This window comes from Myotis brandtii, unplaced genomic scaffold (genome assembly GCF_000412655.1).
Source record: "Myotis brandtii unplaced genomic scaffold, ASM41265v1 scaffold250, whole genome shotgun sequence".
Lineage (NCBI taxonomy): Eukaryota > Metazoa > Chordata > Mammalia > Chiroptera > Vespertilionidae > Myotis > Myotis brandtii.
Window position 1 is genome coordinate 5,848,723 of NW_005359478.1, and position 16,007 is coordinate 5,864,729.

Here is a 16,007-nt window from a genome sequence, read left to right on the forward strand (position 1 = left end):
CTCTTTATTCTGTGAAGACCTTCAATTCTAAATGATAGCTTTGCTTGGTAGAGTAATCTTGGTTGTAGGTCCTTATTGTTCATCACTTTGAATATTTCTTGCCACTCCCTTCTGGCCTGTATAGTTTCTGTTGAGAAATCAGCTGACAGTCGTATGGGCATTCCCTTGTAGGTAACTAACTGCTTTTCTCTTGCTGCTTTTAAGATTCTCTCTTTGTCTCTAGCCCTTGGCATTTTTAATTATGACGTGTCTTGGTGTGGTCCTCTTTGGGTTTCTCTTGTTTGGGACTCTCTGTGCTTCCCTGGACTTGTAAGTCTATTTCTTTCACCAGGTAGGGGACGTTTTCTGTCATAATTTCTTCAAGTAGGTTTTCAATATCTTGCTCTCTTCTTCTGGCACCCACATATTATGAATGTTGGTATGCTTGAAGTTGTCCCAGAGGCTCCTTACTCTGTCTTCATATTTTTGGGTTCATTTTTCTTTTTGCTCTTCTGGTTGGATGTTTTTTTGCTTCCTTATATTTCAAATCATTGATTTGATTCTCAAAATCCTCTACTCTAGTGTTGAATCCCAGAATATTATTCTTTATTTCAGTAAGTGTATGCTTAATTTCTGACTGGTCCTTTTCAGTTTTTTTGGAGGTTTCTAGAAGATTCTTTAGTAATTTTTAACCATGGTTTTGAACTCTGTATCCATTAGTTTGCTTTTTCCATTTCTTTGTCTCCGCATTTTGGCTGCTTCTCTGTGTTTGCTTCTATGTTTCCTTGAGTTGGTAGAGTGGCTTTGTGTAGTTGGTATTCTATAGGGCCCAGTGGCTCAGCCTCCCCAGTCACTTGTCTGGGAGCTCTAGGTGCACCCCTTTGTGGGCTGAGAGCACAGTCTTATTGTAGTTGAGACTTGATTGCTGTTGGTGTCACTGGGAGGAACTGACCTCCAGGCCAATTAGCTGTAAGGACCAGCTGCGACTACAGTAGCTGTGATGCAGGAGACACCCCTATGAAGCAGGACTTGCTTCAGTGGGGCTTTGGTGCTCACTGAGTCTGTCCCTTGAGTGGGTCTCTGATGGATGTGTAGAGTTGTAATCTGGTATGGTCTGATACTGACCACTGGGTATACTGGCTCTTGGGTCTCCAGGGAGGTGCAAAGTTAGCCACTGCCTGGGGTGACCCAGCAGGAGCTACAGAGAGATCTGTAGCTTCCTCCTATTGGTATTAGGTTTGCAAATGCTCAGGTAAGGCCCAGCTGTGAAGCAAGGCAAGCTGGTGCTGGTGCTGGGTCTTGGACCTTTTATTGATAGGTTTGGGGCTCCCTGACCCAGCTGCAGCTTGTTTGAGAGATTTTACTCTGAGCAAGGGAAGGACATTCATATGCAAAAGCCACTGAACACATCTTGGTTGGGGTTGTAAATTGGATGAGGCAGGGTCTTAGGGAATCACCTGGACGGGACAAACAGACATGGCTGCCAGTTAGCCCTGTGACCAGGGAGGTCCCAGCATAGGAACTATGATTCCTGCGAGCACCTCCATCTGGGAAAAAGCCGCTCCTGAGTTCCTGTCCTGATGCCAGACAATCCAGTTCCTCCTTGTATGTGTCTTTGTTCCCCAGAGTCTTGCCCTGGTGCTGGAGCTCAGAGGAAGCAGGATCTTTTAAGTTCAATTTGTGGTGCTGGCCTTTTAAGTGGCCTTTTAAGAGGAACAGCTGGATCTCCAGCAGCCTCTGTATCACTAAGCCCCAATCCCTACTGGTTTTTACAACCCATAGGGACTTCTTTTCCCAGCTCTGGAACCCTGGGCTGGTGTTCTGGTGTGGGGTTGGGACCCCTTGCTCCTCGGGCGGTCTCCACAGGGATGATCTCCCTCCCAGTTAAAAAAATGGCACACGTTCCATGTCTCCGCACCTCTAATCAGTCTCAGTGTGCTTTCTTCTTTACTTCTCTAGTTGTAGGACTTCCATTCATCCAGCTTTCCAGTAGTTATGGATGATGGTTGTTCTGTATTTTAGTTGTAATTTTGATGTGGTTGTGGGAGGTCATGAGTATAGGCGTTTACCTACTCCGCCATCTTCAAATCTCTCCTCAGTCATATTTTTAAAGTGAATTTGTAAACTATGTTAGAACTGAATTAGATCTATCAATAGCCTTATTACATTAAATATATTAAAATGTATAATAACTAATATATAAAAATATAGGCTTTGAGCTAGATGGCAGCAAATTATTTGTTCTGCAAATTAGATTACCAGCCTGAAAAACCTTTTCCAGCCTGTGTCAAGCTTGTAATTGTTATGATGGCAGTGGTTTCAAGTAGGTGGAAAAGATTGTAGTTTCTTTTCTTGGACTTGCTGATTTCCAACCTTGTTCACTTGTTTTGGTGGCTATGTCTCTTACTGCCATCATGTTGGCCTTTTTGTGATGGGATTGTTATTGATCTATTTTGTGGAGTGGAAGAACCCTAAATCTGACAGACTTACTGGCTGTGTTACTTTAGGTAAGTAATCTTACTTCTGGTTTAAATATATCTGTAAAATGAAAGTAATAATACCTCATGACTATGAAATTTAAGAAATAAAACAAGTCCGGCTGATGTGGTTCAGTGGTTAAATGTCAACCTATGAACCAGGAGGTCACAGTTTGATTCGGGCTCGGTCCCCAGTAGGGGGCATGCAAGAGACAGCTGATCAATGATTCTCTCTCATCATTGATGTTTCTATTCTCTCTCCCTCTCCCTTCCTCTCTGAAACCAATAAAAATACAGGATATTAAAAAAAAATGAGTGCGTGGTGCATAGAAAGTGCTCCACACATGGTTGGTATTCTCAGCCCTATTATGAAGCCAGAATCCTCAGTATTTCTTGTTTATTAGTAACTTTAATTGACAGCAGCAAACCAAGAAATAGGGTTGGGGAGAACTGGATGACCTGGGGAATGATGGCAGAGAATCATGCTCTTGACCTCAAATGGATGGGGAGGGCCTGTGGCTTTATGTGAAGGCTTACAGGTGGAACCAGATTGGATCAGATGTGTCATAACAACTACATTCTGGCGTAAAACCTGATAAACCAGATGGATTTTTAAAAATTATTATTAAAAGCCTTATAATACTAAGCTACATAGTACTTGACTAGAGATTTTTTTCCCATTGTGCTGAGTCCAATTTATTCAAAGCTTATGGACTGTCAAATTGTTTTGTGATAGTGTGTTAAGACATTTCAAGGAGTGAAGTACTTTTCTTCCCCTTTAATGCCACAAACTGTTGAGATCTATACTGCTGCTCCTGCTGGTGAGATCTGCTATTTCATTACATGTCTACTGTTAGTAAGGCACTGTGTTAGGTGCTGCGGAGGAATGTAAAGAAATATAAGGACCATGTCTTTCAGAAACTTGACTGTAGTGGGGAAAGTAGTATATACATGTATTAATAATAACTGATTTTTAAAAAGAGCAGAATTATTGACTAAAACAAACTTAGTCTCTAAGCCCAATGTCCCTAGTATAATTTGTTTAAAGATAAATAGTTTTGCTGGAAAAAAAAATCTTAGGTTGTTGTGTATGCTGGTGTGAAAAATTAATAGAAAAGTTGGAAACTGAAGTTTTTGACTAATGTTAATCTTTCATCTTATTTGAAAATATTATAATTATCTTGTCCTAATTCCTTCACGGATAACTTCTGAGGGTTTAAAAAATTATCTATAAATATTAAAATGTCTTTACTTTGATACCTTCCAATGTGATCATTGAACAGTTGGTTGCCCTAGCCGGTTTGGCTCAATGGATAGTGTCAGCCCATGGACTGAAGATTCCTGGGTTCAATTCCCATTAAGGGCACCTACCTCGGTTGCAGGCTCAATCTGGCCCTGTTTGGGGTGTGTGCGGCAGGCAACTAATGAATGTGTCTTTCTGACATCAAAGTTTCTCTCTCTCTGTCTCTCCCCCTCCCTTCAACTTTCTCTAAAAATCAATGGGAAAATATTCTCTGGTGATGAGTAACAGCAACAAAAAGTTGGTTAATTATTCTATGCATCATTCCAAAGTACATTAAATTAAAACATCATGATTTAGATATTTTCCTATGACAGTATTTTGTCTTAATTTGTATACTGCTTAAAAAATGTAGTGCCATATTTATTATTAAATTTGTTTGTAATATCTTTTAAATAAGTATAAAAGCTGTGGCTTGACTAATACGTACTTGGATATAAGAGAATCTCTAATTAGAATGCTCGCTCCGTAATCTCTCCTGGATTTCTGTTAATTAAGATAAATTTCTTTGGCATATTCCAGTACTAGATTGCTGACTTCTTGTTATTCAGATCTCAGCTCTTCTCATATTCTCTGAATCTTTCCCAAGCCACCCAATCTGAAGTGGTCCCTTGATCATCTAGGCTTACTCTGCTGCATTGCTTACTCCCTCCCTCCCTTTTTTCTTCCCATCCTCCAGTAGCATGTAAGCTCTTTGAGAGCAAGGACTTAACTCTCTGTTTCATTTCTGTTACCTCTAGAGCTTCAAATAAAGCACTCATAATGTTTTGATTACATAATGAAGCAGAAATTGTTGCCCCTAACTAGCTTTAAGCCTTTCTTGAAAATTATTTTACTTTATCATCCCTTGGTTTCTTCTTCTGCAAAATGGGTGGAGGATGGAAGAGGAAAGAGATTGAATTAAGTTATCTCTAAAATCCCTGCCATTTAAAGGCCTCTTAGCTTGATGCGAATTTTGAGTTCTATTCAAATGGAGGTGATGAATTTGTGTTCAACTAAATTCGTTTCTTACTCTGTCTTCTCTAGAAACCAGTAGTGCATATTTATATTTGCACAATTACTGACAGCATTGGAAAGTCAACTCTGATTGCAGAATCAGATTTCTTGTTGTATCTGGATTATTAAAGAGATCTGCAACTGGATTTCTGTTAATTAAGATAAATTTCTTTGGCATATTCCAGTACTAGGTTGAATTGACTTTTTTTTGCATTTACTCTAAATATCAGGAAATTTGCCCTGACCGGTTTGGCTCAGTGGATAGAGCGTCGACCTGCGGACTGAAGGGTTCCAGGTTCGATTCCAGTCAAGGGCATGTACCTTGGTTGCGGGCACATCCCCAGTAGGGGGCGTGCAGGAGGCAACTGATCGATGTTTCTCTCTCATCGATGTTTCTGACTCTATCCCTCTCCCTTCCTCTCTGTAAAAAAAAAATCAATAAAATATATTTAAAAAAAATTAATATCAGGAAATTTGAGTTACATCAACTTTTAAATTATTTTAAATTATGAGTGTAATGATTTATATGAAATAAAACTTGAAGTAGTATTCATATAAATAAAATGAGAGTTTATATAAAAAGTGATGCTTGTAGTAATTTTGGAAGGCAGTGGGGATTGTAGACATAAACTAGTTTTTTGTTTGGCCCATGTGGCTAGAATTTTAGACAGTTGGTCCTTTCATTCTTTACTTGGGAAGCTTCATTATTGTAATGAACAAAAACATTTTTGAAATGGGTAAAGGAAATAAGCAGACAGTTGATAGCAGAGGAAATACAACTCATAGATGAATGTTAGATCTTATCAGTATTCAAATAAATGTTATTAAAGCAAAATGAAATACTATTTTATACCTATTTTAAATTTTTTGAAAATAGTAATATGTAATGCTGGTTAGATTTTAGTAATGCAAGCATTTGTAAATATTGCTAGTGAATTATAATTTGGCATATATATTTTGAATTGTTAGACTGTTCATAACCTTGTAATAAACCTTTGATTTAGTAATTTCACTTCTGAGACTATCCTAAATAACTACGCAAAAAAAGGAAAAGATAAAAAACAAGTCTGTGCAGAATACTCAGAGCATATTATTTATAGTAGCAGCATATCAGAAGTGACTTAAATTTCCATTACTAGGAGACTTTAAGTTATGATATATCTATTCTGAGAACCATTATGTAACATGAAAATAATCACAAAGACTATATTACCATAAATAGGATAAATGCCTATAGCATAAATATGCCTGTTAAGGAAGGGTATATATAACCATTTAAAGAAAAAGATGAGGAATGCACTAAAATGCTGATTGTATTGGTATGATAGGGTTATGAATTTTTTTCTTTTTCTAAATTTAAGTAACTTTTATAATGAAAAAATGCATAAATAAGATTTTACTACTGTGTTTTTAGTAAAACTGTGGTTGCCAAATTTAGCTAATAAAAGCACACATAATATTTGGAACATACATACACTAAAAATTGAAATTCAAAGTTAAACTGGGTATCCTGTGTTTGTCTGACAATTCTAATTGGGTTATAATTGAATGTTGTTGAGAAATGTTGGAATACTGCTTCTCAAATAATTCTAACTATTGTTTTTAATTACTCTTATAGTCTAATTTTATTTTAGGACTAATATTTGGGTGAGGCTCAAAGGAAATATTCTCCAGTATTTGGCAAGAGTAATTTGGAAATCTTATTGCTTCATGAAAACGTTAATATTGGAGGCTGCCTGTTTACTAGGTGTATCAGTTAATAATGCAGATTTTTTTCAATAGAGTTACACATATGTTGATATATGGACTTCGTTGTACATTTCTTATGTCCATTTTAATCTATAGTACATCTCCCCACATTATCCTTTTTCTTTTCATGATACCTAATCAGTTGTTCTGTATAATCTGCATTTTGAATTTATCTGATTTTTTTCATTGTTTTCTATTTCCTGTAAGCTGAAAGATAGATCTAAAGATTTGTTTAAATTAAAAACATTTTTGGGCGCCAGCATTTATGGTTGATGCTGTGTATATCATAATGCATTATATCTGGAATCACAGATGTGATTGTCCTACTCTTAGTGGTGCTGAGATTGATCAGTGAGTAAAGCGGTGACAAATCTAATCATTCTATTATAAAGTTTATTTTTTCCCTTATAAGCAACATGTCATCTGTGGTACAGTGCTTTGACTCTAAGTACAATATTGTGTTTTTTAAAAAATATATTCTTTATTGATTTCAGAGAGGAAGTGAGAGGAAGGGAGAGATAGAACATTAATGATGAGAGAGAATCATTGATTGGCTGCCTCCTGCATGCCCCTTACTGGGGATCAAGCCCACAGCCCAAGCATGTGCCCTGACTGGGAATTGAACCGTGCCCTCTTGGTTCATAGGTTGATGCTCAATCACTGAGCCATGCCAGTTGGGCAGTACCATATGATTTTGATAATTGTTATTTAGGGTAGTGTGGTTGCCTAAATGCCATCAGTAGGGTTGTTATGAGTCGTAAACATTTGTCATTTATTTGCTTTCAGCATTTGAACCTTTTCCTGCATTTGGCAAACCCTTCAATTTGTGAGTCAGTGCCTTCCTTTCACTAGAAAAGCTAAAAATGTTAGATGCTTTATTACCAGCCCCCTTTTTATCTCAGACATGGATAGGTTCCATCAGTATAATATGCCTACCTCCAATTTTGGACCAGAAGCTAGTCATATTGAAGAAGATGGTACTGCACACAATCCACTCTGGTAATGGGTGGTAGCAGTAGCCATTCTTGTTTAGTTTTAGAAGCATCAGAAACAGCGGTTCTAAGTGTGGCATCCATCCAGTGTCTAGACTGTTGGTTGTGCAAGCTATGACATCTGGGCACAGACACTGGGCAGGTTGAGACATACTCTTAGGTTTATTCTTGGCTATGTGGCCTTTAAAAGTTTAGTTCCTTGCTGTTCTGGAGATACTTTTTAAAAAAAATCATTTTTTTTTTTTTTTGCTTAGGTTTTTCTTCTTAATAACTAATAACTCCAAGAGAGACACTTTGAAGGAATAATTTAGATCGGGGGATCCAGTGTCTTCCTAGGTCCTCCTTAAATCTACAGTTACATTTGTCTACCCCTTCTTAGTTTTTAAAAGTCATCGTATATTTATATTCTCATTTCTTGTTCTTTGAGATGTAGTTTGTTGTCGATTGTCAACTCTTAGCAATACTCAATGCTTTTTTGAGGTGGGAGAATTTTGAAGAGTTTATTAATTAATAGCATCTATTGCACTGACTGAATTTTGGCCATGTGCATTTGTTAAAATTTTAATTAAAAACTTTTCAAGTGGCCACATAACTTATGCCAATACATGGCCTTTGAAGTCTCCATCATCCTTTCCAACCTTTTCACATTTCTTCTCTCCTCCTTACATCTCATCCTTGCATCAGTTCTATAAATGTTGAAAAAACCCTCATAGCAGTTCTTCACTCTATTGGAAAACATATTAGCTGCACCTGCTCCTTCCTTTTGATCTGGCTTCTTCTTGCACACCTTTTACATCTTGGCTTAGACATTACTACTTGTACATAACTTCTCTTTCTTGACTGGTCAGCCAGGTTAAGGTCCTTGGTCACATACTCTCATCAGCCCTGCAGCATTTGCTTTGCAGCTGTGATGAGTTATTTAGAACACTTTCTGTTATAAGTGGGAAACCCAACTCAAAAAGGAAAAAAGAGAATTAGTGTCTCCTGTTATAGAAAAGCCCAAGTTTTGGGTCTGATTCAGGTATGGCTGCATTCAGAAACAAGTTTCTATTCCGTTTTGTTACCTTCATGCTCAGATTTCACATGGCAGTCTTCACGAGTTCTAGGTTTCCATCCTCTCAAGTTCAAATCTAATGGTAATAGAAACTATAAAAACATGAAGGCTTTATATCCTAGCATGTCTTTTTGAAGACTGGGTCAGCAATGCTAAATTAGGAGAGGCAAGCTGAAACCCTAGAACAAGGCTGTTATATACCTGATATATGAAATATTGAGAGAAAAACCTTTTATTGAAAAATAAAAGCAAAATTTACCTTACATATCATTTGAATGCCAGTTTAACTTAATAAACTCTTCATGCAGTTTAGTTATTTGTTCCCTTGTAGGCAACAAATAGCAAACTCAAGTCTTTCCAGAAAAAAATGAAGCAGCTCAATAATTGAATTTTTGAGAAAGCAGTTTATAGACAGTTACAACCAAATGCAGATTTGAGAAGGATAGGAGATTCTTAGGAACACTTTCCCTGTTAAACCTTTATGTACATTCTTAAATTCAAACTTGGTGACTGAAGTTAATGTTTCATAGAAATTCACTGATAACTATAAAAGAAAATATTAAGCAAAAGCTCAAAAATACATTCAGTTCTTATAAAGCCTTAAGTATTTGTCACCTCTTAGTATCACCTTTACAGATTAAAGCAAGACAGGGACTGCTAATCACATATCATTGCCTCTGGTAGCTGCATGAAAACAAGTGTCCTTGAAGAAGCATACTTGTGTTACGCTAGCAAAACACATAAGAATTTGGTACTTTCCGTGCCCTTGTTGGGTGGCTGTTTGCAGGAGGACGCTGTCCCTTCCTGCGGGGGCAGCTGTGGGGATGAGGACACAGTGCTGTGTGTGACAGCTGGCTGCAGGTCATAATCAATAGCAAAAGCTTAAAGGTGGCCCGTGGGGTGGAGGGCTGGGTTTGGGGGGGCTGTGGTTCAGACTCAGGAGGAGGTTGGGGAGAGGACAAGCAGCAGTATCAATGAAGGACCGACATGGGTAGCAACACAACGCTCTGGCAGGGCAGTGCCCAGAGCAGCCATGTGCTGCACATGTTCCACGGCTCCACGGGGAAGCTGCAGCGGCAGCTGTGCAAGGGCGCATTTACCATGTTCAAGCGCATTCCTATGTTTGAGAGTGACTTCATCCAGATCAGCAAAAGAGGAGAAGTGATTGATGTGCACAACAGTATGCAAGTGGTTACTGTGGGCATTGCATATACCAGCCCCAGCCTCACAATACCTGACGTCATGCTGCTGGCACGACCAGCTGTCAGCTGTGCAGTCTATGCCAGACATGATCAACACACCCAAGGAAGGGGACTCAAGTCAGCGAAGACCTTGGAACTGACCAGGCTTCTTCCTTTGAAGTTTGTAAAGTTGTCTGTTTACAGTCATGAGAAAAAACAGCTCCACTTGAAGCTTGCCACTGGCCGCTCTTTTTACCTACAATTATGCTCCCCTTCAGATGCAAAAGAAGATGTGTTTGCATACTGGGAAAACCTGGTGTTGTTCCTGAGACCACCAGAGGATGCTTATAGCGGTACCCGAGTTGTACCCGCTTGGGACTCGATGGACATACCTGTGTTGGAGGCAGAGGACAGGAAGAGCCCAGGAGTAAGTTTTTGCAGAGACTCTCAGAGAGGGGCCCGAGTGCTTCGAGAGAGCAACTGAAGGCTCCCAGGCTGCTCTCTTAGGCTGCCTGGGGAAACTGCATGTGGAAGGACTCAGGCCAGTAGAACCACTATGTGGAGGCCTTGCTACATTTGGGAGGTCCCGAGTGCATCCAACATACCTTAGACCCTGTACCTGATGTTGTAATGCCGTCGACAGCATTCTGACTGTCCAGTCTGTTCTGAAACACTTACATGCTGCTGTGGACTCAGGCAGTCTGATCTGCTGTGGGACATTTTTAACTATGAGAAAGCTCTTTCTTTATTTGAGCCATGAACTGATATTTGCATAAATCAGTGGCATTGCAGCATGCATTGCACACAGGTGCACAGTTTGTTAGTAGCTCTCAGAATGTAGGATGGACATAGCTTTTGACTAGTGGTTCCCCTTTAGGAATCTGTTTGGCAGAAATTATAAAACAAGTATATAAAGCAGTGATGGTGAACCTTTTGAGCTCGGTGTGTCAGCATTTTGAAAAACCCTAACTTAACTCTGGTGCCGTGTCACATATAGAAATTTTTTGATATTTGCAACCATAGTAAAACAAAGACTTATATTTTTGATATTTATTTTATATATTTAAATGCCATTTAACAAAGAAAAATCAACCAAAAAAATGAGTTCGCGTGTGTCATAGGTTCGCCATCACTGATATAAAGTAAAAGTGTGAGGATGCTCACTGGTGAATCACACTAGTAATCTCCCTGGCACTGAAATTGTCCAACTTCAGCTGGTCCACAGGTATTCTCAACACTTCTTTCTGGTCACACGGACAATTCGGGATCCCTTTCTCACAACTCCCAGCACATAGGAATCCACATTGGTTTCTGGCTCCACCATCTAGTTGCCTTTACTGATGTTGCTTCACGGTACCCTGTACCTTTGAGGAAAGTTAAAGTCTGAGAGTGTGCCAATAGCCCTCAAAGCTCTCAGGTTTCCCAAATAGCTAATTATTTCTACTCCTGCCCCTATGTTTATCCTTCTGGGCAGGTTTGAAAACAAAACTCCCATGTTTGTCCCCCTAGATCTACCTGAATCTCCCTTCTCCAACAATCCCATGGAACCAAAAGGCTTAAGCTTTCCTCAAATCCTATCAGTCGGAGGAGGACCCTCCTTTCCACTTATGTAATATTTTATATGCATGGTGGCCAGAGCTACAGTATTTTATGCTGAAAGATAGAATAATAGATTTTTTAAAAATTCATTTTTTCTGGATTACTTTGTACTTTTGCAAATATGGTCTTGCTAAAGAGGTTATGCAAGTCAGCTTTAAGACTCAAAGCGGGAAGGAGGGGAATGGGGACATCTGTAAGAGTGTCAATAATAAAAAAACGTTAAAAAATAAGACTCAAAGCAGGGTCAATGTCCCCTTTCTTCTAGGAAATCAGTAAATATTTGAGGACACGGATTTTCTGTGAAGATTAGCTGATAAAAAGCAGGCCAAGTCCTTAGCACTGTGTTCACCACATAGTGATCACAGTGCTGTGATTTCTGCTATGTTGGCTGCTATGATTGCTGTGGTATTTCAAGGACATTAAAGGGGAACTTCCCAATCATTTGTTAGAAGTAAAAATTTCAGGGAATGCCTTTAAATATTATTTTGGATCTTGGCTTTCTCAGAATTGTGTAATCTTTTCTCTCAGACCTTCCCTTTCTCTTCTCTATAAAAGCTCTTTGGATTTCAGTGCATTCCTCTGAACATATCCTGCACGCACGCACTCGCCCCCTGGGCCCTCTGCCTTTATCCACACCCTGTATTTTCCCTGTGCTTATTTCCCTCTATATTCCCTCTGCATATGTATATTCCTTGTGCATACTTTTTCTCTTTGCAAGCACTCTTAATCTGAACAAACAGAAGCTGAGCTGGAGATGAATAGTCTGCACTCAAGGAAGATAAATCATTTAGAGATGTTAATTGAGAGAAGTTCAGATAAAGTGCATTGGCAATTCAAGTAGGAAGAAATCATTTGTAGTAGGAGATGATGAAAGAGGTAGCTGTTGAGCTGAGTTTTGAAGGATTATAGCATCTAGATGTGTCCAGCTGAGAGAGGAAGGGTGCTTTATTATTTTTTTCTTCAAAAGAAACAATTTAAAAGCAGCTCAATTGTGAGTGCATGTTTGAGTGACAGCTACTTTTATTTATTTATTTTTTAAAAATATATTTTATCGATTTTTTACAAAGAGAAAGGGAGAAGGATAGAGTTAGGTTGCCCTTGACTGGAATCAAACCTGGGACCCTTCTGTTCGCAGGCCGACACTCTATCCATTGAGCCAAACTGGTTAGGGCAAGTGACAACTACTTTTTTTTTTCTTTTTTCTTTTCAAGGCCACCAAAAATTTGGTTGCCTCCCCCCAAAAAAAATTGGGAGAGAGAGAAGATGTGACAGCTACTTTTAATCTGTGTGAGCCAAAAGGAAGGGTACTTAGGTAAAGGGAACAACATGACCCTAAAGGTAGGATGTTGGATATGTATATGGGGCTATTTACTCTATTAGAAATTAAAATTTAAAATGCTTATTAGTTAAAAATAACAGTAATAAAGGCATTGCATGTTAACTTAAATAACATTTTAAAGAAAAGTAACTATCTCTGAAACAAAACAATTTAGTGAGACGACAGCATCATTATACATTTGGCAAATCCCCTTAATGTCTACTTTATTAGGAGACAGACTCTCATTTCTGCTATTGCATTCACTCTGCTGTAGTATGTTGTTTGAGTTGAAGTGTATGAAGAGCAGCTGGCCATTAACCTTTACCTTTAATCACCACTCATCTGGGGCCTGGATAGAAGCTGAGAGTGTAGGCATTTGAAGGTCTCCTCCAAGCGCATACTGTTTAGCTGGAATTAATAAGATAAAAAATGAATATGAATATTTTTTGGGATTTGAGGTGAGGCTAGTAGGCATTAGATAAATAGGAGAAAATAGAAAGGCTTTACAGTTGAAGCCATATAGTACAAGTTATGGAAAATTGCACTTATCAAGATCAAAAGATTGGACAGTTACTAAGAATTCAAGAGGTAGAACAAAAGTAAAAATGACTACCTTAAACTGGGATCTGATAAAGTCTCAAGGATAATATAAGACACTGGGACAATTAGTTGGCCAGTAATGCTGGGGAAGAATGTAGCTAGCCATTTATTAAGTGCTTTCCATATGTCAGTTACTGATCTAAGTGTACTATGTGTATTCATGCATTTAATCTGCAAATAACTCTAGAACGTTGGTATTATTATCATTATCATTATTTTACATGTCTGAAATCTGAGGCACAGAGAAATCATGTTACCCACCTGAGATTACACAATTAGTAAGTTGTAGAATTGGAATTTAAACTAAGGCAGTTGGGTTACAAGACCTGTGCTTTTATGGAGCATTCTAAGTGCCCCTTAAATATTAACAAATAAAATTATATAAGGAGGATGGTACTAGTTTAAAAAAGAATCTTAACACAAAACAGAGGATTTCGAACTTGATATAGGAGACTCTCAGTTAATGTTTGCTTTTTTTTTTCTTCAATTGAGTTGATTTAAGAAGTAAAATAGATCGAGTGCCACTGTTGTATGTGTCATTCATTATGGTGAGGATATAAGGATGAGTGTGGCAGGGCTTGGTAATTGTCCCTCAATAGCTATCTTTCCTTTCTTCTGAATTAATAGCATTTTCAGCTGGCCTCATGGTCATCCTATATAATAAAAAGCTAATATGCAAATTGTCCCCTCGGGAGTTCCACCGACTGGGAGTTCGACTGCTCACTATGATGTGTGCTGACCACTGGGGGCAGCGCGGAATGAAGGAAGGCCCTAGCTGGCAGCCGGGGGTAGATGGGCCCTGACGCTGGCCAGGCCTGGGGACCCTACCCGTGAACGAATTTCACGCACTGGGCCTCTAGTCCATAATAAAGACTATATTCACCAGCCTGTCTTGAAAGCTGGAGTGGCCACATAATTAAGTTCAGGCCATTGGGATGTGAGTGAACCTATGCTTGTCAGAGCTTGTTGGAACTTGGCTGAAATGATTGGTGGTATACATCCTTTGTCCTCTTTTTTTTTCTTTTGGTTTGGTATTTCTTCATTGTTATTGCCTGGGCAGTGCCAAAGGGAAAGGTGTTAAAAGGAAGAGAATAAAATCTCTTTGAAATGGAAATTCTTATAAAGAAGGATTACATAGAAACCTGCTACAGTGGAAGCAGGTGAAGGAAAAATCTATCATAGGAATTAGTTTGGTAGAGGCAGCAAGAATACCAAAGATGTGTGGAAAACAGTTTATCAGATTAGTAGTGCTCAGTTGATGAATTTGAATCTGTTGATCCTGGAGCAGCAAACACCTCCACTCCCAACCTGGTATTCTCAGGAATTCAAATTCATAAAGATGCTTGACCAGAAATGGCCATGGTAATCCACTCATTTGAAATGTCAGCAAACCTCAGGAAGAAAGTGGCAATAGGCTTTTAAATTATATGAACAACCTCCTTATATCTTCTTGCTTTTATAAAACCCCATGATGCTATTATTTTTATTTATTTTAAATTTTTGAATAAATTTTTTTCAGAGCAGTTTTATGTTACAACAAAATTGAGCAGAAAGTACAGCAAGTTCCCATCTACCCCTGCCACCATACACACACAGCCTCCCCCACTGTCAACATGGGGCATCAGAGTGGTACATTTGTTACAATTTGATGAACCTACATTCTTGCTGCTCCACATTCTTGTCAGAACTTGGCATTGTAAGTGTTCTGAATTTTGACCATTTTAGTAGTTGTATAGTGTTATGTCATTGTTGTTTTAATTTGCGTTTCTCTGATGACATACGAAGTGAAGCATCTTTTCATATACTTATTTGCTATCTGTATGTCTTCTTTGGTGAGCGAACTGTTCAGGTCTTTCGCCCATTTTTAAGTCAGGTTGTTCATTTTCTCATGCTATGATTTTCATGCTCTTTCTTCCTCATACAGGTAATGTGAGAGACAGTGATTAAAAATGATTTCTTTATAATCAGATTCACTGTAAGAATCCTGTCTCCATTATGTAATAGCTGTGTGACTTTGTGAAAGTTACATAAGCTCTTTGTGCCTCAGGTTTCTTCTTGGTAAAAGGGGGTTAATAATGTGTGATGGTCAAATGAGTTGATACATATAAAGGACTTAGACTAGGACTTGACTTGTAGTAAGTACTTAATAAATGTTAGTGCATAGTATTTATTACTCCATTATTTCATATACTCATTATCACTGCTCTTTACTGTATTCCCTGTAGAAAACGTTTGCTAAACTTATCCACACAAAATTGTAAATTATTTTTATGGGTATTTATATTTTTTAGTCTTTGTTGAACTAAAAAAATCATTTACCATACGAGCATAGTCTCTTGGTAAAAGATTCAGCAAATACACAAATATATCTACATATATGTAGTAAAAATGAAAGTTTCTTTACATGTAACACCTCCCCCCCACTTCCTCTTTTCTTTCCAGATGTAACTACTGTTAACAGTTAGAGTAGGTTGAGGCTGAGCAGATTGGTCTGCGATGTTCCATATTAATTTTTTTTTAATTGGAAGCCTTTGGCAGTGTTTTTGCCTAGAGTCTTGTAGTAGAGGTTTCCTGAGATTCTGCAGTGTTAACCCCTGTACTCTCCTTAGAACTTCCCAGTAGGTCCGATTCTCAGACTAATACCTGCTTCTCTTTATTTACTCCTTCAATTTGTAGCAACCAGGGGTAATTAAATTTTTAAAAAATATACTTTTTGTTGTTGATAGTATTATAGATATCACCCCTTTCCCCCCATTTTCCCC

At 38.4% G+C, this 16,007-nt stretch overlaps 1 protein-coding gene across 2 annotated transcripts in view; it reads left to right on the forward strand.

The window, feature by feature from the left end:
* The first annotated feature begins 9,499 nt into the window (after positions 1-9,499).
* Positions 9,500-16,007, forward strand: part of RABGAP1L (RAB GTPase activating protein 1-like) — a 400,947-nt gene continuing 394,439 nt past the window's right edge. Inside the window, exon 1 of one of the 2 annotated variants that reach the window (XM_014540906.1) lies at positions 9,500-10,155. In XM_014540906.1, the coding sequence (XP_014396392.1) occupies positions 9,535-10,155 (621 nt within the window). In that variant the 5' untranslated portion in view covers positions 9,500-9,534. Of the gene's footprint in view, positions 10,156-14,787; positions 14,942-16,007 lie in introns of those variants that run through there. The other variant, XM_014540905.1, reaches the window with a different exon arrangement.